General features: G+C 46.0%; 1 protein-coding gene across 1 annotated transcript in view; it reads left to right on the top strand.

Annotated features, from left to right (window-relative positions):
* Positions 1 to 21567, top strand: part of SPATS2 (spermatogenesis associated serine rich 2) — a 32156-nt gene extending 10589 nt beyond the window's left edge. Inside the window, exons 4-13 of the mRNA XM_058822210.1 lie at positions 1452 to 1560; positions 2054 to 2103; positions 3879 to 4059; positions 5088 to 5165; positions 6692 to 6827; positions 12939 to 12997; positions 14487 to 14596; positions 17771 to 17873; positions 19339 to 19766; positions 21210 to 21567. Of these exons, the coding sequence (XP_058678193.1) occupies positions 1452 to 1560; positions 2054 to 2103; positions 3879 to 4059; positions 5088 to 5165; positions 6692 to 6827; positions 12939 to 12997; positions 14487 to 14596; positions 17771 to 17873; positions 19339 to 19766; positions 21210 to 21425 (1470 nt within the window). The 3' untranslated portion in view covers positions 21426 to 21567. The remainder of the gene's footprint in view (positions 1 to 1451; positions 1561 to 2053; positions 2104 to 3878; positions 4060 to 5087; positions 5166 to 6691; positions 6828 to 12938; positions 12998 to 14486; positions 14597 to 17770; positions 17874 to 19338; positions 19767 to 21209) is intronic.
* The last annotated feature ends 374 nt before the right edge of the window (positions 21568 to 21941 follow it).

The raw sequence follows: 21941 nt of genomic DNA, 5'->3' as shown, positions 1-21941 counted from the left end.
TTTTTCCCATGGATTTTTCCCACATTTCCCATGGATTTTTCCCACATTTCCCATGGATTTTCCCCGTATTTTCTCCCTGAATTTCCCCATGATTTCCGCGTGTTTTTCCTATGGATTTTTCCCACATTTCCCATGTGTTTTTCCATGGATTTTTCCCTGATTTTTTTCTGCTTTTTCCCATGTTTTCCCTGCATTTTTCCCCCATTTTTCCCCTGATTTTCCCCCTGTTTTTTCCCTGATTTTCCCCATATTTTCTCCCTGATTTCCCCACAAATTCTCCCCCATTTTCCATGGATTTTTCCATGACTTTTCCCCCATTTTCCATGGATTTTTCCATGACTTTTCCCGTATTTTCCATGGATTTTTCCATGACTTTTCCCCTGATTTTCTCCCTGAATTTCCCCATGATTTCCCTGTGTTTTTCCCATGGATTTTTCCCTGGTTTTTCCCATGTTTTCCCTGCATTTATCCCCTGATTTTCCCCCTGTTTTTTCCCCGATTTTCCCCATATTTTCTCCCTGATTTCCCCACGAATTCTCCCACATTTTCCTTGTGTTTTTCCATGGATTTTTCCCACATTTTCCTGTGTTTTTCCCATGGATTTTCCCACATTTTCCATGTGTTTTTCCCATGGATTTTCCCCACATTTCCCATGGATTTTTCCCTGATTTTCCCCTGATTTTCCCCTTGAATTTCCCCGTGATTTCCGTGTGTTTTTCCATGGATTTTTCCCTGATTTTTTTCTGGTTTTTCCCATGTTTCCCCTGATTTTCCCCCTGTTTTTTCCCCGATTTTCCCCATATTTTCTCCCTGATTTCCCCATGACTTTTCCCCCATTTTCCATGGATTTTTCCATGACTTTTCCCCCATTTTCCATGGATTTTTCCATGACTTTTCCCCCATTTTCCATGGATTTCCCCACGAATTCTCCCCCATTTTCCATGGATTTTCCCATGACTTTTCCCGTATTTTCCATGGATTTTTCCATGGATTTTCCCATGACTTTTCCCCCATTTTCCATGGATTTTTCCATGGATTTTCCCATGACTTTTCCCCCATTTTCCATGGATTTTCCCATGACTTTTCCCGTATTTTCCATGGATTTTTCCATGGATTTTCCCATGACTTTTCCCCCATTTTCCATGGATTTTCCCATGAGTTTTCCCCCATTTTCCATGGATTTTTCCATGGATTTTCCCATGACTTTTCCCGTATTTTCCATGGATTTTCCCATGACTTTTCCCCCATTTTCCATGGATTTTCCCATGACTTTTCCCCCATTTTCCTTGGATTTTCCCATGACTTTTCCCCCATTTTCCATGGATTTTCCCATGACTTTTCCCCCATTTTCCATGGATTTTCCCATGACTTTTCCCCCATTTTCCATGGATTTTCCATGGATTTTCCCATGGATTTTCCCATGGATTTTCCCTGTTTCCCCACACTCCCAGGTGCAGGCGGTGCGGGCGGTGGTTCCCAACCGCAGCAACACCGAGATCGTGCTGGTGCTGCAGCACTTCGACAACGCCGTGGACAGGGCGGTGCAGGCCTTCATGGAGGGTCAGCATTCCCAAAAATCCTGGAATTCCTGAAAATCTGGGAATTCTGAGAGGGAAATCTGGGAATTCTGGGGCTTGGGGCTGAAATTCTGCGGTTTGGGGGTGAAATTTTGGGGTTTGGGGGAGTTGGAAAAGGGATTTTGAGGGGGATTTGGGAGGGGATTTTGGGGATAAAACCACTCAGGTCTTCATGGAGGGTGAGAATTCCCAAAAAATCCTGGAATTCTGGGAATGCTGAGAGGGAATTTTGGGGTTTGGGGCTGAAATTCTGGGGTTTGGAGGGAATTTGAGAGGAGATTTTTGAGGGATTTGGGAGGGGATTTTTGGGATAAAACCACTCAGGTCTTCATGGAGGGTGAGAATTCCCAAAAAATCCTGGAATTCCTGAAAATCTGGGAATTCTGAGAGGGAAATCTGAGCTTTGGGAAGGGAATCTTTGGGAATTTTTCTTTTTTTCCTTCCCTCATTCCCAATTTTTCCCATTTTTTTTCCAGGCAATGCCAGTGAGGTGCTCAAGGAATGGACGGTGACTGGGAAGAAAAAGGTAAATCCCAAAAATTCCCAAATTTCCCAAAAAATTCCCCCCAAAAAATCCCAAAAAATCCCCCCAAAAATCCAGAAAAATCCCCAAAAAATAAAAAAAAAAAAAAATCCCCAAAAAATCCTCCAAAAAATCCCAAAAAAATCCCCCAAAAATCCTCCAAAAAATAATAAAAAAAAAAATCCCCCAAAAAATCCCAAAAAAATCCCCCAAAAAATCCCCCAAAAAATCCAGAAAAATCCCCAAAAAATCCCCCCAAAAATCCCCCAAAAATCCCCAAAAAAATCCCCAAAAAATCCAGAAAAATCCCCAAAAAATAAATTTTAAAAATCCCCCAAAAAATCCCCCAAAAATCCCAAAAAAATCCCCCAAAAAATCCCCCAAAAAATCCCAAAAAAATCCCCCAAAAATCCCCAAAAAATCCCCCAAAGAATCCCCCAAAAAATCCCCAAAAAATCCAGAAAAATCCCCCAAAAATCCCAAAAAAATCCCCAAAAAATCCCCCCAAAAATCCCCAAAAAATCCCCCAAAAAATCCAGAAAAATCCCCCCAAAAAAATTTAAAAAATCCCCCAAAAAATCCCAAAAAAATCCCCCGAAAAATCCCCCCAAAAATCCTAAAAATCCCCATTTTTTTTTTTAAATCCCTAATTTCTTCCCCCATTTTTTCACTATTTTTTTCCTGATTAAAATATGGATTTTTCCCCATTTAAATTATGGATTTTCTCCAAGTTTTCCTCAATTTTTCATCCATTTTTTTCCCAATGAAAACCCAAATTTTCCCCCATTTTCCCCCAATTTTCCCCCAAAATTTTCATGATTTTCCCCCAATTTTCCTTATTCAAATATGGATTTTTCCCCCAATGAAAACCTGAATTTTCCCCAATTTTTCCCCAAAATTTTCCCCAATTTTCCCCCAAATTTTCCCCCATTTTGACCCAAATTTCCTCCCATTTTCCCCCCATTTTTTCTTTATTTTCCCCCAAATTTTCCCCAAATTTCCTCCCATTTTTCCCCCCATTTTTTCTTTATTTTCCCCCAAATTTTCCCCAGATTTTCCCCAAATTTCCCCCCCAATTTTTCATGATTTCCCCCCAATTTCCCTCCCAATTTTCCTTATTCAAATATGGATTTTTTTCCCCCATTTTCCCCAATGAAAACCTGAATTTTCCCCAATTTTTCCCCAAAATTTTCCCCAATTTTCCCCCATTTTGACCCAAATTTCCTCCCATTTTCCCCCCATTTTTTCTTTATTCTCCCCAATGAAAACCTGAATTTTCCCCAATTTTTCCCCAAAATTTTCCCCAATTTTTCCCCATTTCCACCCCAATTTTTTCTCCAATTTGCCCCCAAACTTTTCCCCATTTTAACCCAAATTTCCTCCCATTTTCCCCCAAATTTCCCCCCAAATTTCCCTCATTTTCCCCCAAATTTTCCCCCAATTTTTCATGATTTTCCCACACTTTTTTCCTTATTCAAATATGGATTTTCCCCAATTAAAACCTGAATTTTCCCCAATTTCCCCCCAATTTTTTCCCCAAATTTTCCTCAATTTTTCCCCAAATTTCCCCCCATTTTGACCCAAATTTCCTCCCATTTTCCCCCCATTTTTTCTTTATTTTCCCCAATGAAAACCTGAATTTTCCCCAATTTTTCCCCAAAATTTCCCCCAATTTTTCTCCCAAATTTCCCCCAAATTTCCTCCCATTTTCCCCCCATTTTTTCTTTATTTCCCCCAATTAAAACCTGAATTTTCCCCAATTTTTCTCCATTTTGCAGAACAAGAAGAAAAAGCCCAAAGGCCAAACCCAGCCCGGCCCCTCCCCCGCAGCCCCTCAGGAAAAGTTGGAAAATTGGGAAAAATTGGAAAAAAAATTGGAAAAAAATTTGGGAATTTCCATCAATGGTTTCCATGGCAACCGCTCCCCATCCCTGGAGTCGCTCCCTGAGCCCGGAGCAGGTCGGGAAATTCGGGAATTTGGGGGAAATTTGGGAATTTTGGGGGAAATTTGGGAATTTGGGGGGAATTCTGAGGGAATTTAGGGGGAAATTTGAGAATTTTGGGGGGAATTTGAGGGAAATTTTGGGGGTAAATTTGAGGGAAAAATTTGGGAATTTTGGGGACATTTAGGGGGAAATTTGGGAATTTTGGGGAATTTTTGGGGATTTGGGGGGGAATTCTGGGGGAATTTTGGGGAAATTTAGGGGGAATTTTGGGGGAAAATTTGGGAATTTGGGGGGGAAATTTGAGGGAAATTTTGGGGATATTTAGGGGGAAATTTGGGAATTTTGGGGGAATTTTGGGAATTTGGGGGGAATTCTGGGGAAATTTAGGGGGAAATTTGGGAATTTTGGGGGGAATTTTGGGGACAATTAAGGGGAAATTTGGGAATTTCAGGGGAAATTTGAGGGAAAAATTTGGGAATTTTGGGGACATTTAGGGGGAAATTTGGGGGGAATTTGGGGGGAATTTGGGACTTTGAGGGATTTTGGGGGGAATTCTGGGGGAAATTTGAGGGAAATTTTGGGAATTTTGGGGAAATTTGGGGGAAATTTGGGAATTTTGGGCACATTTAGGGGGAAATTTGGGGGAAAATTTGGGAATTTTGGGGACATTTAGGGGGAAATTTGGGAATTTTGGGGGGAATTTTGGGGACATTTAAGGGGAAATTTGAGGGAAAATTTGGGAATTTTGGGGACATTTAGGGGGATATTTGGGAATTTTGGGGAAATTTGAGGGAAAATTTGGGACTTTGAGGGAAATTGGGGGACTTTGGGGGGAATTCTGGGCACATTTAGGGGGAAATTTTGGGACTTTTGGGGACATTTAGGGGGAAATTTGAGGGAAAATTTGGGAATTTTGGGGACATTTAGAGGGAAATTTGGGGGAAATTTGGGACTTTGAGGGATTTTGGGGGGAATTCTGGGGGAAATTTGGGAATTTTAGGGGAAATTTGAGGGAAAATTTGGGAATTTTGCCTTTCCCAGGCCTGGGCAATGGAATCCCAAATTCTGCCCCGACCCCGACCCGGAGCAGCCCCGGATCCCCCGGGGGGAGAAAACTGGGTGAGAAAATGGGGAAAAAATGGGAAAAATGGGAAAAATGGGAATTATGGACAGGAAAATGGGAATTATGGACGGGAAAATGAGGAAAAATCAGGAAAAAATTGGAAAAAATCAGGAAAAAATAGGGGGAAATGGGGAAAAATCAGGAAAAAATTGGAAAAAATCAAGAAAAATTGGAAAAAATCAGGAAAAAGTGGGAAAAATTAGGAAAAAATAGGGGAAAAATGGGGAAAAATCAGGAAAAATTGGAAAAAAAATTGGAAAAAATCAGGGAAAAATGGGGGGGAAATTAGGAAAATAACTGGGGGAAAATGGGGTAAAATGAGGAAAAAACCAGGAATAAATTGAGAAAAATGGGATAAAAACGCAAAAAATTGGGGAAAAAATTGGAGAAAATCAGGAAAAAATCAGGAAAAATTGGGAAAAATCAGGAAGAATTGGGGAAAGAATTGTGGGAAAATTGGGGAAAAATCAGGAAAAGTTGAGAAAAATCAGGAAAAAAATGGAAGAAATCAGGAAAAATTGGAAAAAAATCAGGAAAAATGGGGGAAAATCAGGAAAAAATGGAAAAAAATCGGGGAAAAATGGGGGGAAATCAGGAAAAATTAAGGGGAAAATTGGGAAAAATCAGGAAAAAATTGGAAAAAATCAGGGAAAAATGGGGGGAAATCAGGAAAAATTGGAAAAAATCAGGAAAAATGGGGGGAAAATCAGGAAAAAATTGGAAAAAAATCAGGAAAAAATGGGGGAAAATCAGGAAAAAATAGGGGGAAAATTGGGAAAAATCAGGAAAAAATTGGAAAAAGTCAGAAAAAATTGGAAAAATCAGGGAAAATGGGGGGAAAGTCAGTAAAAAAGTGGGAAAAATCAGGAAAAAATAGGGGGAAAATTGGGAAAAATCAGGGGAAAAATGGGGAAAAATCAGGAAAAATTGGAAAAAATCAGTAAAGAATCGGGGGAAATTTGGGAAAAATCAGGAAAAAATTGGAAAAAATCAGGAAAAATTGGAAAAAATCAGGAAAAAATAGGGGGAAATTTGGGAAAAATCAGGAAAAAATTGGGAAAAAATCAGGAATAAATTGGAAAAAATCAGGAAAAATTGGGAAAAATCAGGAAAAAGTGGGAAAAATTAGGAAAAAATAGGGGAAAAATGGGGGAAAATCAGGAAAAATTTGGAAAAAATCAGGAAAAATCAGGAAAAAAAAGTGGGAAAATCAGGGAAAAATAGGGGGGAAATTGGGAAAAATCAGGAAAAATTGGAAAAAATCAGGGAAAAATGGGGGGAAAATCAGGAAAACATGGGGGAAAATTGGGAAAAATCAGGAAAAATTGGAAAAAAATCAGGAAAAATCAGGGTAAAAAAAATGGGGAAAAATCAGGAAAAAATTGGAAAAAATCAGGAATAAATGGGGGAAAAAATCAGGAAAAACTCGGGGAAGGCCGTGGGGCCCTCGGGAACGTTTCCCAATCCCGTTTTTCCCATTTTTTCCCATTTTTCCCCATTTTTTTCCCCATTTTCCCTGCAGGCCCCAGCCTGGAGCGCTCGCTGAAGGACCTGCAGCGCTGCTCCGTGGCCCTGGCGCGGTTCAGGGCCCTGCTGAGGGACGAGGTGGAGAATTCCCTGCGCAGGGTGAAGGGAGCCTTCGGGGACATCCACGGCTGGTCAGGGAACGGGGAATTCTCAGGGAAAAATGGGGAAAATCCGTGAAAAAATGGGGAAAATCCATCAAAAAATGGGGATTCTGGGGGTGAAAATGGGGGAAAAATGGGAATTTTGGGGGTGAAAAGGGGGATAAATGAGAATTCCCTGCGCAGGGTGAAGGGAGCCTTCGGGGACATCCACGGCTGGTCAGGGAATTCTGAGGGGAAAAATGGGGGAAAAATGGGGAAAATCGGTGAAAATATGGGGAAAATCTTTGGAAAAATGGGGGAAATCCGTGAAAAAATGGGGGAAATCTTTGGAAAAATGGGGATTCTGGGGGGAAAATGGGAATTTTGGGGGTTGGGGATGGAGAATTCCCTGCGCAGGGTGAAAGGAGCCTTCGGGGACATCCACGGCTGGTCAGGGAATTCTGAGGGGAAAATGGGGGAAAAATGGGGAAAATCCATGAAAAAATGGGGATTCTGGGAAAAAATATGGGGGAAATTGATGGAAAAATGGGGAAAATCCATGAAAAAATGGGGATTCTGGGGGTGAAAATGGGGATAAATGAGAATTCCCTGCGCAGGGTGAAGGGAGCCTTCAGGGACATCCACGGCTGGTCAGGGAATTCTGAGGGGAAAATGGGGGAAATCGGTGAAAAAATGGGGAAAATCTTTGGAAAAATGGGGGAAATCCGTGAAAAAATGGGGGAAATCGGTGGAAAAATGGGGGAAATCTTTGGAAAAATGGGGATTCTGGGGGGAAAATGGGAATTTTGGGGGTGAAAAGGGGGATAAATGAGAATTCCCTGCGCAGGGTGAAGGGAGCCTTTGGGGACATCCACGGCTGGTCAGGGAATGGGGAAAATGGGGAAAATCCGTGAAAAAATGGGGAAAATCCATCAAAAAATGGGGATTCTGGGGGGAAAAATGGGGAAGATCGGTGGAAAAATGGGGAAAATCCGTGGAAAAATGGGGAAAATCCATCAAAAAATGGGGATTCTGGGGGGAAAAATGGGGAAGATCGGTGGAAAAATGGGGAAAATCTGTGGAATGGGGAAAATCTTTGGAAAAATGGGGAAAATCCGTGGAAAAATGAGGATTCTGGGGGTGAAAATGGGAATTTTGGGGGTGAAAAGGGGGATAAATGAGAATTCCCTGCGCAGGGTGAAGGGAGTGTTTGGGGAGATCCACAGCTGGTCAGGGAATTCTGAGGGGAAAAATGGGGGAAAAATGGGGAAAATCGGTGAAAATATGGGGAAAATCTTTGGAAAAATGGGGGAAATCCGTGAAAAAATGGGGGAAATCTTTGGAAAAATGGGGATTCTGGGGGGAAAATGGGAATTTTGGGGGTTGGGGATGGAGAATTCCCTGCGCAGGGTGAAAGGGGACTTCGGGGACATCCACGGCTGGTCAGGGAATTCTGAGGGGAAAATGGGGGAAAAATGGGGAAAATCCATGAAAAAATGGGGATTCTGGGAAAAAATATGGGGGAAATTGATGGAAAAATGGGGAAAATCCATGAAAAAATGGGGATTCTGGGGGTGAAAATGGGGATAAATGAGAATTCCCTGCGCAGGGTGAAGGGAGCCCTCAGGGACATCCATGGCTGGTCAGGGAATTCTGAGGGGAAAATGGGGGAAATCGGTGAAAAAATGGGGAAAATCTTTGGAAAAATGGGGGAAATCCGTGAAAAAATGGGGGAAATCGGTGGAAAAATGGGGAAAATCCATGAAAAAATGGGGATTCTGGGGGTGAAAATGGGAATTTTGGGGGTGAAAAGGGGGATAAATGAGAATTCCCTGCGCAGGGTGAAGGGAGCCTTCGGGGACATCCACGGCTGGTCAGGGAATGGGGAAAATGGGGAAAATCCGTGAAAAAATGGGGAAAATCCATCAAAAAATGGGGATTCTGGGGGGAAAAATGGGGAAGATCGGTGGAAAAATGGGGAAAATCCGTGGAAAAATGGGGAAAATCCATCAAAAAATGGGGATTCTGGGGGGAAAAATGGGGAAGATCGGTGGAAAAATGGGGAAAATCTGTGGAATGGGGAAAATCGGTGAAAAAATGGGGAAAATCCGTGGAAAAATGAGGATTCTGGGGGTGAAAATGGGAATTTTGGGGGTGAAAAGGGGGATAAATGAGAATTCCCTGCGCAGGGTGAAGGGAGTGTTTGGGGAGATCCACAGCTGGTCAGGGAATTCTGAGGGGAAAAATGGGGGAAAAATGGGGAAAATTGGTGAAAATATGGGGAAAATCTTTGGAAAAATGGGGGAAATCCGTGAAAAAATGGGGGAAATCTTTGGAAAAATGGGGATTCTGGGGGGAAAATGGGAATTTTGGGGGTTGGGGATGGAGAATTCCCTGCGCAGGGTGAAAGGGGACTTCGGGGACATCCACGGCTGGTCAGGGAATTCTGAGGGGAAAATGGGGGAAAAATGGGGAAAATCCATGAAAAAATGGGGATTCTGGGAAAAAATATGGGGGAAATTGATGGAAAAATGGGGAAAATCCGTGGAAAAATGGGGATTTTGGGGGTTCAGGGTGGAGAATTCCCTGCGCAGGGTGAAGGGAGCCTTCGGGGACATCCACGGCTGGTCAGGGAACGGGGAATTCTCAGGGAAAAATGGGGAAAATCGGTGAAAAAATGGGGAAAATCCATCAAAAAATGGGGATTCTGGGGGTGAAAATGGGGGAAAAATGGGAATTTTGGGGGTGAAAAGGGGGATAAATGAGAATTCCCTGCGCAGGGTGAAGGGAGCCTTCGGGGACATCCACGGCTGGTCAGGGAATGGGGAAAATGGGGAAAATCCGTGAAAAAATGGGGAAAATCCATCAAAAAATGGGGATTCTGGGGGGAAAAATGGGGAAGATCGGTGAAATAATGGGGAAAATCTGTGGAAAAATGGGGAAAATCTGTGGAAAAATGGGGATTGTGGGGGGAAAAATGGGGAAGATCGGTGGAAAAATGGGGAAAATCCATGAAAAAATGGGGATTCTGGGGGTGAAAATGGGGGAAAAATGGGAATTTTGGGGGTGAAAAGGGGGATAAATGAGAATTCCCTGCGCAGGGTGAAGGGAGCCCTCAGGGACATCCATGGCTGGTCAGGGAATTATGAGGGGAAAATGGGGGAAATCGGTGAAAAAATGGGGAAAATCTTTGGAAAAATGGGGGAAATCCGTGAAAAAAATGGGGGAAATCGGTGGAAAAATGGGGAAAATCCGTGGAAAAATGAGGATTCTGGGGGTGAAAATGGGAATTTTGGGGGTGAAAAGGGGGATAAATGAGAATTCCCTGCGCAGGGTGAAGGGAGTGTTTGGGGAGATCCACAGCTGGTCAGGAAATTCTGGGAATTCTGAGGGAAAAATGGGGCAAAAATGGGGAAATCTATGAAAAAATGGGGAAAATGTGGAAAAAAAATGGGGATTCTGGGAAAAAAAAGGGGATTTTTGTGGGATTTTTGTGGGGATTTTTGTGGGATTTTTGTGGGAATTTTTGTGGGATTTTTGTGAGTATTTTGTGAGTATTTTTGTGGGATTTTTGTGGGGATTTTTCTGGGGATTTTTGTGGGATTTTTCTGGGGATTTTTGTGGGATTGTTGTGGGGATTTTTGTGGGATTTTTGTGGGGATTTTTGTGGGGATTTTTGTGGGATTTTTGTGGGGATTTTTGTGGGGATTTTTGTGGGAATTTTGTGGGATTTTTGTGGGATTTTTGTGGGATTTTTGTGGGGATTTTTGTGGGGATTTTTGTTGGATTTTTGTGGGGATTTTTGTGGGATTTTTGTGGGGATTTTTGTGGGATTTTTGTGGGATTTTTGTGGGGATTTTGGGGGAATTTTTGTGGCGATTTTTGTTGGATTTTTCTGGGGATTTTTGTGGGATTTTTGTGGGGATATTTGTGGGGATTTTGTGGGATTTTTGTGGGATTGTTGTGGGGATTTTTGTGGGGATTTTTGTGGGATTTTTCTGGGGATTTTTGGGGGATTTTTGTGGGATTTTTCTGGGGATTTTTGTGGGATTTTTGTGGGATTTTTCTGGGGATTTTTGTGGGATTTTTGTGGGGATTTTTGTGGGGATTTTTGTGGGGATTTTTGTGGGATTTTTGTGGGGATTTTGGGGGAATTTTTGTGGCGATTTTTGTTGGATTTTTGTGGGGATTTTTGTGGGAATTTTGTGGGATTTTTGTGGGGATTTTTGTGGGATTTTTGTGGGATTTTTGTGGGGATTTTTGTGGGGATTTTTGTGGGGATTTTTGTTGGATTTTTGTGGGGATTTTTGTGGGAATTTTGTGGGATTTTTGTGGGGATTTTTGTGGGATTTTTGTGGGGATTTTGGGGGAATTTTTGTGGCGATTTTTGTTGGATTTTTCTGGGGATTTTTGTGGGATTTTTGTGGGGATATTTGTGGGGATTTTGTGGGATTTTTGTGGGATTGTTGTGGGGATTTTTGTGGGGATTTTTGTGGGATTTTTCTGGGGATTTTTGGGGGATTTTTGTGGGATTTTTGTGGGGATTTTTGTGGGATTTTTGTGGGATTTTTCTGGGGATTTTTGTGGGATTTTTGTGGGATTTTTGTGGGGATATTTGTGGGGATTTTGTGGGATTTTTGTGGGATTGTTGTGGGGATTTTTGTGGGGATTTTTGTGGGATTTTTCTGGGGATTTTTGTGGGATTTTTGTGGGATTTTTCTGGGGATTTTTGTGGGATTTTTGTGGGATTTTTCTGGGGATTTTTGTGGGATTTTTGTGGGATTTTTGTGGGGATTTTGGGGGAATTTTTGTGGCGATTTTTGTTGGATTTTTGTGGGGATTTTTGTGGGAATTTTGTGGGATTGTTGTGGGGATTTTTGTGGGATTTTTGTGGGGATTTTTGTGGGGATTTTTGTGGGGATTTTTGTGGGGATTTTTGTGGGATTTTTGTGGGATTTTTCTGGGGATTTTTGTGGGGATTTTTGTGGGATTTTTCTGGGGATTTTTGTGGGATTTTTGTGGGATTTTTCTGGGGATTTTTGTGGGAATTTTGTGGGATTTTTGTGGGGATTTTTGTGGGGATTTTTGTGGGATTTTTGTGGGATTTTTGTGGGGATTTTTGTGGGGATTTTTGTGGGATTTTTGTGGGATTTTTGTGGGGATTTTGGGGGAATTTTTGTGGCGATTTTTGTTGGATTTTTGTGGGGATTTTTGTGGGAATTTTGTGGGATTTTTGTGGGGATTTTTGTGGGAATTTTGTGGGATTTTTGTGGGGATTTTTGTGGGATTTTTGTGGGGATTTTGGGGGAATTTTTGTGGCGATTTTTGTTGGATTTTTGTGGGGATTTTTGTGGGATTTTTGTGGGATTTTTGTGGGGATTTTTGTGGGATTTTTGTGGGATTTTTGTGGGGATTTTGGGGGAATTTTTGTGGCGATTTTTGTTGGATTTTTCTGGGGATTTTTGGGGGATTTTTGTGGGATTTTTGTGGGGATATTTGTGGGGATTTTGTGGGATTTTTGTGGGGATTTTTGTGGGATTTTTGTGGGATTTTTGTGGGGATTTTTGTGGGATTTTTGTGGGGATTTTTGTGGGATTTTTGTGGGGATTTTTGTGGGATTTTTGTGGGGATTTTGGGGGAATTTTTGTGGCGATTTTTGTTGGATTTTTGTGGGGATTTTTGTGGGAATTTTGTGGGATTTTTGTGGGGATTTCTGGGGATTTTTGTGGGATTTTTGTGGGGATTTTTGTGGGGATTTTTGTAGGATTTTTGTGGGGATTTTTGTGGGATTTTGGGGGAATTTTTGTGGGATTTTTGTGGGGATTTTTGTGGGATTTTTGTGGGATTTTTGTGGGATTTTTGTGGGGATTTTTGTGGGATTTTTGGGGAATTTTTGTGGGATTTTTGTGGGATTTGAGCAGCGATTCCTCCTCCTGCTCCTCCCAGCCCCAATTCCCGATTTCCCCGCGGCTCCGGCGCCCCCTGGCGGCGAATCCCGGAATTCCCGCCGAGCTCTCCCTGCCCTTCCCTTCCCACTTTTCCCCCATTTTTCCCTGATTTTTCCCATTTTTCCCTGTTTTTTCCCACTTCCCCCCCATTTCTCCCAGTTTTTCCCAATTTTTCCCCATTTTTTCCCACTTTTTCCCCATTTTCCCCCTCCAGCCTCATGGACCGGGAGGTGGCTCTGCTGGCCGAGATGGACAAAGTCAAGGCAGAAGCAAGTGAGGAGAATTCCCAAAATTCCCAAATTTATTCCCATTTCAGTGGCCCTGAGGCAGTGCAGGGCTGGAATTCCAATCTTTTATCCCAAATTCCAGGTGTTTTATCCCCAAATTCCCACTTTTTATCCCAAATTCCCAGTTTTTATCCCATTTTCCCCCATTTCTCCCAGTGGATCTCCTGTCCCTGCAGCAGCACCAGGTTGGGATTCCCAGTGTTTTATCCCAAATTCCTGATGTTTTATCCCCAATTCCAGGTGTTTAATCCCAAATTCCCAATGTTTATTCCAAATTCCAGGTGTTTTATCCCCAAATTCCCACTTTTTATCCCAAATTCCCAGTTTTTATCCCAATTTTTCCCCATTTCTCCCAGGGGATCTCCTTTCCCTGCGGCAGCACCGGGTTGGGATTCCCAGTGTTTCATTCCAAATTCCTGATGTTTTATCCCAAATTCCAATGTTTATTTCCAAATTCCAGGTGTTTTATCTCAAATTCCCAGTTTTTATCCCCAAATTCCCAGTTTTTATCCCAATTTTCCCCCATTTCTCCCAGGGGATCTCCTGTCCCTGCGGCAGCACCGGGTTGGGATTCCCAGTGTTTTGTCCCAAATTCTCAATATTTTATCCCAAATTTCTGGGGTTTTTTCCCCAATTCCAGGTGTTTTATCCTAAATTCCCAGTGTTTTATCCCAGTTTTTATCCATAATTCCCATTTTTCCCCATTTGTTCCCAGTGGATCTCCTGTCCCTGCGGCAGCACCGAGTTGGGATTCCCAGTGTTTATTCCCAAATTCCCGGTGTTTTATCCCAAATTTCCGGGGTTTTTCCCCAAATTCCCAATGTTTTATCCCTAAATTCCCAGTTTTTATTCCCAATTCCCAATATTTGATCCCATTTTCCCCCATTTCTCCCAGTGGAGCTGCTGTCCCTGCGGCAGCGCCGGGCTTGGACTCCCGGTGTTCTATCCCAAATTCCCGGTGTTTTATCCCAAATTTCCAGGGTTTTTTCCCAAATTCCCAATGTTTTATCCCTAAATTCCCAGTTTTTATCCCAATTCCCAGTGTTTTATCCCAGTTTTTATCCATATTTCCCAGTTTTACCCCATTTATTCCCAGTGGAGCTGCTGTCCCTGCGGCAGCACCGGGCTGGGACTCCTGGTGTTTATTCCCAAATTCCCGATGTTTTATCCCAAATTTCCGGGGTTTTTTCCCCAATTCCCGGTGTTTATTCCCCAATTCCCGGTGTTTATTCCCAATTCCAGGTGTTTTGTCCCAAATTCTCAGTTTTTATCCCATTTTCCCCCATTTCTCCCAGTGGAGCTGCTCTCCCTGCGGCAGCGCCGGGCTGGGACTCCCGGTGTTCTATCCCAAATTCCCGATGTTTTATCCCAAATTTCCGGGGTTTTTTCCCCAATTCCCGGTGTTTATTCCCCAATTCCAGGTGTTTTGTCCCAAAATCCCAGTTTTTAATCCCATTTTCCCCCATTTCTCCCAGTGGAGCTGCTGTCCCTGCGGCAGCGCCGGGCCGAGGCCCTGCGGGAGCTGACGGAGGCGGCCCCGGGGATGTCGGAGGAGCAGCTGCAGGAGCTGAGGGCTGACATCAAGGTGAGCCCGGAATTCCAGCCCTAATCCCATAAAAATTCCAACCCCAATCCCGTGGGAATTCCTGCTCCAATCCCATTGGAATTCCTGACCCAAATCCCATAAAAATCCCGACCCCAAATCCTGTGGGAATTCAGTCCAAATCCCATGGGAATTCTCACTCTGTCCTGTGGGAATTCCTGCCCCAGTCCCATGGGAATTCGTGACCCCAATCCCGTTAAAATCTCAACCCCAATCCCATGGAAATTCTTGACCCAATCCCATGGGAATTCCTGCTCTAATCCCATGGGAATTCAACCCCAATCCATGGGAATCCTGACCCCAATCCCTTGGGAATTCAGCCCAAATCCTGTGGGAATTCCTGACCCAAATCCCATTAAAACTCCAGCCCCAATCCCATGAAATTCCTGATCCCAATCCCATGGGAAATCCTGACCCCAATCCTGTGGGAATTCCTGACCTAATCCCATTGGAATTCCTGGCCCAAATCCCATTGGAATTCCTGACCCAAATCCCATTAAAATTCCAGCCCCAATCCCATGAAATTCCTGATCCCAATCCCATGGGAATTCTCACTCTGTCCTGTGGGAATTCCTGCCCCAGTCCCATGGGAATTCGTGACCCCAATCCCATTAAAATCTCAACCCCAATCCCATGGAAATTCTGGACCCAATCCCATGGGAATTCCTGCTCTAATCCCATGGGAATTCAACCCCAATCCATGGGAATCCTGACCCCAATCCCTTGGGAATTCAGCCCAAATCCCATGGGAATTCCTGACCCAAATCCCATTGGAATTCCTGGCCCAAATCCCATGGGAATTGCTGCTCCAATCCCATTGGAATTCCTGGCCCAAATCCCATGGGAATTCAGCCCAAATCCCATGGGAATCCTGACCCCAATCCCTTGGGAATTCAACCCCAATCCCCTGGGAATTCCTGACCCAAATCCCTTGGGAATTCAGCCCCAATCCATGGGAATCCTGACCCAAATCCCTTGGGAATTCAGCCCAAATCCCATGGGAATTCCTGACCCCAATCCCATGGGAATTGCTGCTCCAATCCCATTGGAATTCCTGGCCCAAATCCCATTAAAACTCCAGCCCCAATCCCATGGAAATCCTGATCCCAATCCCATGGAAATCCTGACCCCAATCCTGTGGGAATTCCTGCCCTAATTCCCTAGGAATTACTGACCCTAATCCCATTAAAATTCCAACCCAATCCCATGGAAACTCCTGACCCCATCTCATGGGAATTCCTGACCCCAATCCCATAAAAATCCTGCCCCCAATCCCTTGGGAATTCAGCCCCAATCCTGTGGAAATTCCTGATCCAAATCCTGTGGGAATTCCGATGCAGTCCCCTGGGAATTCCTGACCACAATCCCATAAAAAATCCTCACCCTAATCCCGTGGGAATTCTCACCCCATTCCCATGGAAATCCCCATTTTCCCTGCCCCGTTCCCAATAGGAATTCCCGTTTTTCCCTGCCTCGTTCTCAGTGAGAATTCCCGTGGGAGTTCCCATTTTTTCCTGCCCCATTCCCATGGGAATTCCCATTGTTCCCCTGCCCCATTCCAGGTGGGAATTCCATTGGGAATTCCAGGGTTTTTCTGCTTCATTCTCAATAGGAATTCCTGTGGTTTCCCTGCCCCATTCCCATGGGAATTCCAGTGAGAATTCCCATTGTTCCCCTGACCCATTCCCAGTGACAATTCCCATTTTCCCTGCCCCATTCCCATGAAATTCCCATTTTTTCCCTGCCCAATTCCCATGGAAATCCCATTGTTCCCCTGCCCCATTCCCAGTGAGAATTCCCATTTTCCCTGTCCCATTCCCATGGAATTCCCATTTTCCCCATTCCCAGTGAGAATTCCCATTTTCCCTGTCCCATTCCCATGGAATTCCCATTTTCCCCATTGCCAGTGAGAATTCCCATTTTCCCTGCCCCATTGCCAGTGACAATTCCCATTTTCCCTGCTCCATTCCCATAAAATTCCCATTTTTTCCCTGCCCCATTCCCATGGGAATTCCAGTGGGAAATCCCATTGTTCCCCTGCCCCATTCCCAGTGAGAATTCCCATTTTCCCTGCCCCATTCCCATGGAATTCCCATTTTTTCCCTGCCCCATTCCCATGAAATTCCCATTTTTTCCCTGCCCCATTCCCATGGGAATTCCAGCAGGAATTCCCATTGTTCCCCTGCCCCATTCCCATGGAATTCCCATTGTTCCCTGCCCCATTCCAGGTGGGAATTCCCATTTTCCCTGCCCCATTCCCATGGAATTCCCATTTTCCCCATTCCCAGTGGGAATTGCCATTTTTCCCCATTCCCATGGAATTCCCATTTTCCCTGCCCCATTCCCATGGAATTCCCATTGTTCCCTGCCCCATTCCAGGTGGGAATTCCCATTTTCCCTGCCCCATTCCCATGGAATTCACATTTTCCCCATTCCCAGTGACAATTCCCATTTTCCCTGCCCCATTCCCATGAAATTCCCATTGTTCCCCTGCCCCATTCCCAGTGAGAATTCCCATTTTCCCTGTCCCATTCCCATGGAATTCCCATTTTCCCCATTGCCAGTGAGATTTCCCATTCCCACGGAATTCCCTGCCCCATTCCCACGGAATTCCCACAGAAATTCCCATTTTTCCCCATTCCCATGGAATTCCCATTTTCCCCATTCCCAGTGACAATTCCCGTTTTCCCTGTCCCATTCCCAGTGGGAATTGCCATTTTTCCCCCTTCCCAGTGGGAATTCCCATTGTTTCCCTGCCCCATTCCCACAGAAATTCCCATTTTTCCCCATTCCCATGGAATTCCCATTTTTTCCCTGCCCCATTCCCATGGGAATTCCAGTGGGAATTCCCATTGTTCCCCTGCCCCATTCCCATGGAATTCCCATTTTCCCCATTCCCAGTGACAATTCCCGTTTTCCCTGCCCCATTCCCAGTGGGAATTCCCATTTTTCCCCATTCCCATGGAATTCCCACAGAAATTCCCATTTTTCCCCATTCCCATGGAATTCCCATTTTTCCCCATTCCCACGGAATTCCCACAGAAATTCCCATTTTTCCCCGTTCCCATGGAATTCCCATTTTTCCCCATTCCCACGGAATTCCCTGCCCCATTCCCATGGAATTCCCACAGAAATTCCCGTTTTTCCCGTTCCCAGCACTTTGTGAGCGAGCGCAAGTTCGATGAGGAGCTGGGCCGGGCCGGGCGCTTCGGCTGCGACCTCGAGGCCCTGAGGGGCAGCATCGGGGCCTTCGGGCAAGGTGGGTCTGAACCCCAGAACCACTGGGAATTCCCAAAAATCCCATGGGAAAAACCCTGGGAAAGCTGCCCTGGCAATGTCCCCGGCCTTCGGGCCAGGTGGGGTCGCAATCCTGCAAAAATCCCATGGAAAATCCTGCAAAAATCCCACGGAAAATCCTGCAAAAATCCCACGGAAAATCCTGCAAAAATCCCATGGAAAATCCTGCAAAAATCCCACGGAAAATCCTGCAAAAATCCCACGGAAAATCCTGCAAAAATCCCACGGAAAATCCTGCAAAAATCCCACGGAAAATCCTGCAAAAATCCCATGGAAAATCCTGCAAAAATCCCACGGAAAATCCTGCAAAAATCCCATGGAAAATCCTGCAAAAATCCCATGGAAAATCCTGCAAAAATCCTGGGAAAACCCCTTGGGAATTTCTCCTGGTGCAGCCAGGGCAGGTCTGGGTCTCCCACTTGGAGCCTGGCCCCATTCCCAGTGCTCCCAGTGCTCCCATTAACCCCATTCCCAGTGCTCCCAGTGCTCCCAGTGCTCCCAGTGCTCCCATTAACCCCATTCCCAGTGTTCCCAGTGCTCCCAGTGCCATTAACCCCATTCCCAGTGCTCCCAGTGCTCCCAGTGCTCCCATTAACCCCATTCCCAGTGTTCCCAGTGCTCCCAGTCCCATTAACCCCATTCCCACTGATCCCAGTCCCATAAATCCCATTCCCAGTGTTCCCATTCCCAGTGCTCCCAGTGCCATTAACCCCATTCCCAGTGCTCCCAGTCCTATAAATCTCATTCCCAGTGTTCCCAGTGCTCCCATTAACCCCATTCCCAGTGTTCCCATTCCCAGTGCTCCCAGTGCCATGAATCCCATTCCCATTCCCACTGATCCCAGTCCCCGTTAATCCCATTCCCAGTGTTCCCAGTCCCATTCCCAGTGCCATTCCCATTAATCCCAGTCCCATTTCCAGTATTCCCAGTCCCATTCCCAGTGCTCCCAGTGCTCCCAGTCCCATTCCCAGTGCTCCCAGTGCTCCCAGTCCCATTAATCCCAGTCCTATTCCCAGTGTTCCCAGTCCCCCTCCCAGTGCTCCCAGTGCTCCCAGTGCTCCCAGTCCCATTAATCCCAGTCCTATTCCCAGTGTTCCCAGTCCCATTCCCAGTGCTCCCAGTGCTCCCAGTGCTCCCAGTCCCATTAATCCCAGTCCTATTTCCAGTGTTCCCAGTCCCCCTCCCAGTGCTCCCAGTCCCATTCCCAGTATTCCCAGTCCCATTCCCAGTCCCATTCCCAGTATTCCCAGTGCTCCCAGTCCCATTCCCAGTCCCATTCCCAGTGCTCCCAGTATTCCCAGTATTCCCAGTATTCCCAGTCCCATTCCCAGTATTCCCAGTCCCATTCCCAGTGCTCCCAGTCCCATTCCCAGTATTCCCAGTCCCATTCCCAGTATTCCCAGTATTCCCAGTCCCTCTCTCTGCAGTTTCCCACCCCAGGCCCAGCTATTCCAGCCGCTCCCGCTGCAGCTCCAGCCCCGGATCCACAGCGGGATCAGCAACAGCGGGATCAGCAACAACGGGATCAGCAACAACGGGATCAGCAACAACGGGATCAGCAACGGGATCAACAACGGGATCAACAACAATGGGATCAACAACGGGATCAACAACGGGATCAGCAATGGGATCAACAACAATGGGATCAACAACAATGGGATCAACAACGGGATCAGCAACGGGATCAGCAATGGGATCAGCAATGGGATCAGCAACGGGATCAGCCCCGGGAGCCCCCCCGGGAGCCCCGGAATTCCCAACGGGATCAGGATCAGCCCCGGGATCGGCCCCGGGATCGGCCCCGGGATCCCCCCAGGGCGGCGCCGCCCCAATGGAGCCACCCCCGAGCCCACAGGTGGGAATGGGACTGTGGGAATTGGGATTGGGATTTGGGATCTGGGATGGGGTTTGGGATTGGGAGTTCTGGGATTTTTGATGGGGATCAGGATTGGGAATGTTGGGATCAGAGTTCAGAGCCACCCCGGAGCCCACAGGTGGGGCTGGGACTGCGGGATTTGGGAGCTGGGATCAGGATTTGGGATCAGGGATCCGGGATCAGGATGGGATTTTGGATCTGGGATTTGGGATCATGATGGAGTTTGGGATCAGGATCAGGATGGGATTTGGGATCAGGATTTGGGATTGGGATCAGGATTTGGGATTGGGATCAGGGATGGGATTTGGGATCTGGGATGGCATTTGGAACAGGATCAGGATTGGGATTGAGGATCAGGATTGGGATCAGGATCAGGATGGGATTTGGGATAGGGATGGAGTTTGGGATTGGGAGTTCTGGGATTTGGATCAGGATGGGGATCGGGAAGAATGGGATCAGGATTGGGGTCAGGATCAGGACAGGGATCGGGATTGGGTTTGGGATCTGGATCAGGTTTGGGATCAGGACTGGAGGCGCTGGCATTTGGGATCCAGCTTCTCCCCCCTTTTCTCTCCCACCCTTCCCAGATTTGGGAAATCAGGGTTTCCTCTGGGACTGGGATTTGGGATTTCAGCCCTTGGGCATTTCCCAGGGCTTGGGATTTGGGATCATTCCCAGGGTTTGGGATTTGGGGTTTGGGCATTTCCAGGGTTTGGGATTTGGGCATTCCCAGGGTTTGGGGTTTGGGATCATTCCCAGGGTTTGGGGTTTGGGATCATTCCCAGGGTTTGGGGTTTGGGATCATTCCCAGGGTTTGGGGTTTGGGATCATTTCCAGGGTTTGGGGTTTGGGATCATTTCCAGGGTTTGGGATCTGGGATAATTTCCAGGGTTTGGGGTTTGGGATTTGGGCATTTCCAGGGTTTGGGATTTGGGGTTTGGGCATTCCCAGGGTTTGGGATTTGGGGTTTGGGCATTCCCAGGGTTTGGGGTTTGGGCTCATTTCCAGGGTTTGGGATTTGGGGTTTGGGCATTTCCAGGGTTTGGGATCTGGGATCATTTCCAGGGTTTGGGATTTGGGGTTTGGGCATTTCCAGGGTTTGGGATCTGGGATCATTTCCAGGGTTTGGGATTTGGGGTTTGGGCATTCCCAGGGTTTGGGGTTTGGGCTCATTTCCCAGGTTCTGGGATCATTTTCAGGGTTTGGGATTTGGGCATTCCCAGGGTTTGGGGTTTGGGTTCATTTCCCAGGATTTGGGATCATTTTCAGGGTTTGGGGTTTGGGCTCATTTCCCAGGATTTGGGATCATTTTCAGGGTTTGGGATTTGGGCATTCCCAGGGTTTGGGGTTTGGGTTCATTTCCCAGGATTTGGGATCATTTTCAGGGTTTGGGGTTTGGGCTCATTTCCCCTTTTCCCGCAGCCGCCCCAGCGCAGCCGGAACCCCCCGGGAGCAGCCGGAGCCCGCCCGGACCCCCAGCGCCCCCCGGGGACCCCCAAAAACCCCGAGAACCCCAAACCCCCAGGGGACCCCAAAAACCCCGAAAATCCCAAATCCCCCAAATCCCCCAAATGCCCCAAACCCGCCCGGAGCCGCCCGGGGCCCCGCAGGAGCCGCCCCGAGGGGGCCAACGCCTGAAAAACCCCAAAATTCGGGATGGGGATTTGGGGTCCCATCCTGGCAACGTTTACAGATCCCACTGTGCCATTTCCCCCTTTTTTCCCCCCTTTTTTTCTCCTTTTTTCCCCTTTTTTTCCCATTTTCCCCCATTTTTCCCTTCTTTTTTTCCCCCTTTTTTCCCCATTTCCCCCCCTTTTTCCCCGATTTTCCCCCTCTTTTTCCCCCTTTTTTTTCAATTTTTCCCCCCTTTTTTCCCCTCTTTTTCCCACTGGGATTTTTGGGGTTTCCTTTTGTCCCAATCCCACAATTTTTCCCCCCAAAAAATTCCCAAAATCCCAACCCCGACCTCGCGCTGGCAGCGAATGGGGAAAAATTTGGGATTTTGGGGGGGAGAAAAATTTGGGATTTTGGGGGAGAAAAATTTGGGATTTTGGGGGGGGGGAAATTTGGGATTTTGGGGGGAAAATTTTGGGATTTTGGGGGAAAAATTTTGGGATTTGGGGGGGGAAATTTTGGGATTTTGGGGGAGAAAAA

This window comes from Ammospiza caudacuta, chromosome 31 (genome assembly GCF_027887145.1).
Source record: "Ammospiza caudacuta isolate bAmmCau1 chromosome 31, bAmmCau1.pri, whole genome shotgun sequence".
In the NCBI taxonomy this organism is placed as follows: domain Eukaryota; kingdom Metazoa; phylum Chordata; class Aves; order Passeriformes; family Passerellidae; genus Ammospiza; species Ammospiza caudacuta.
The sequence above is the reverse complement of the archived record's forward strand: the minus strand, read 5'-3'. Positions and strand labels throughout refer to the sequence as shown.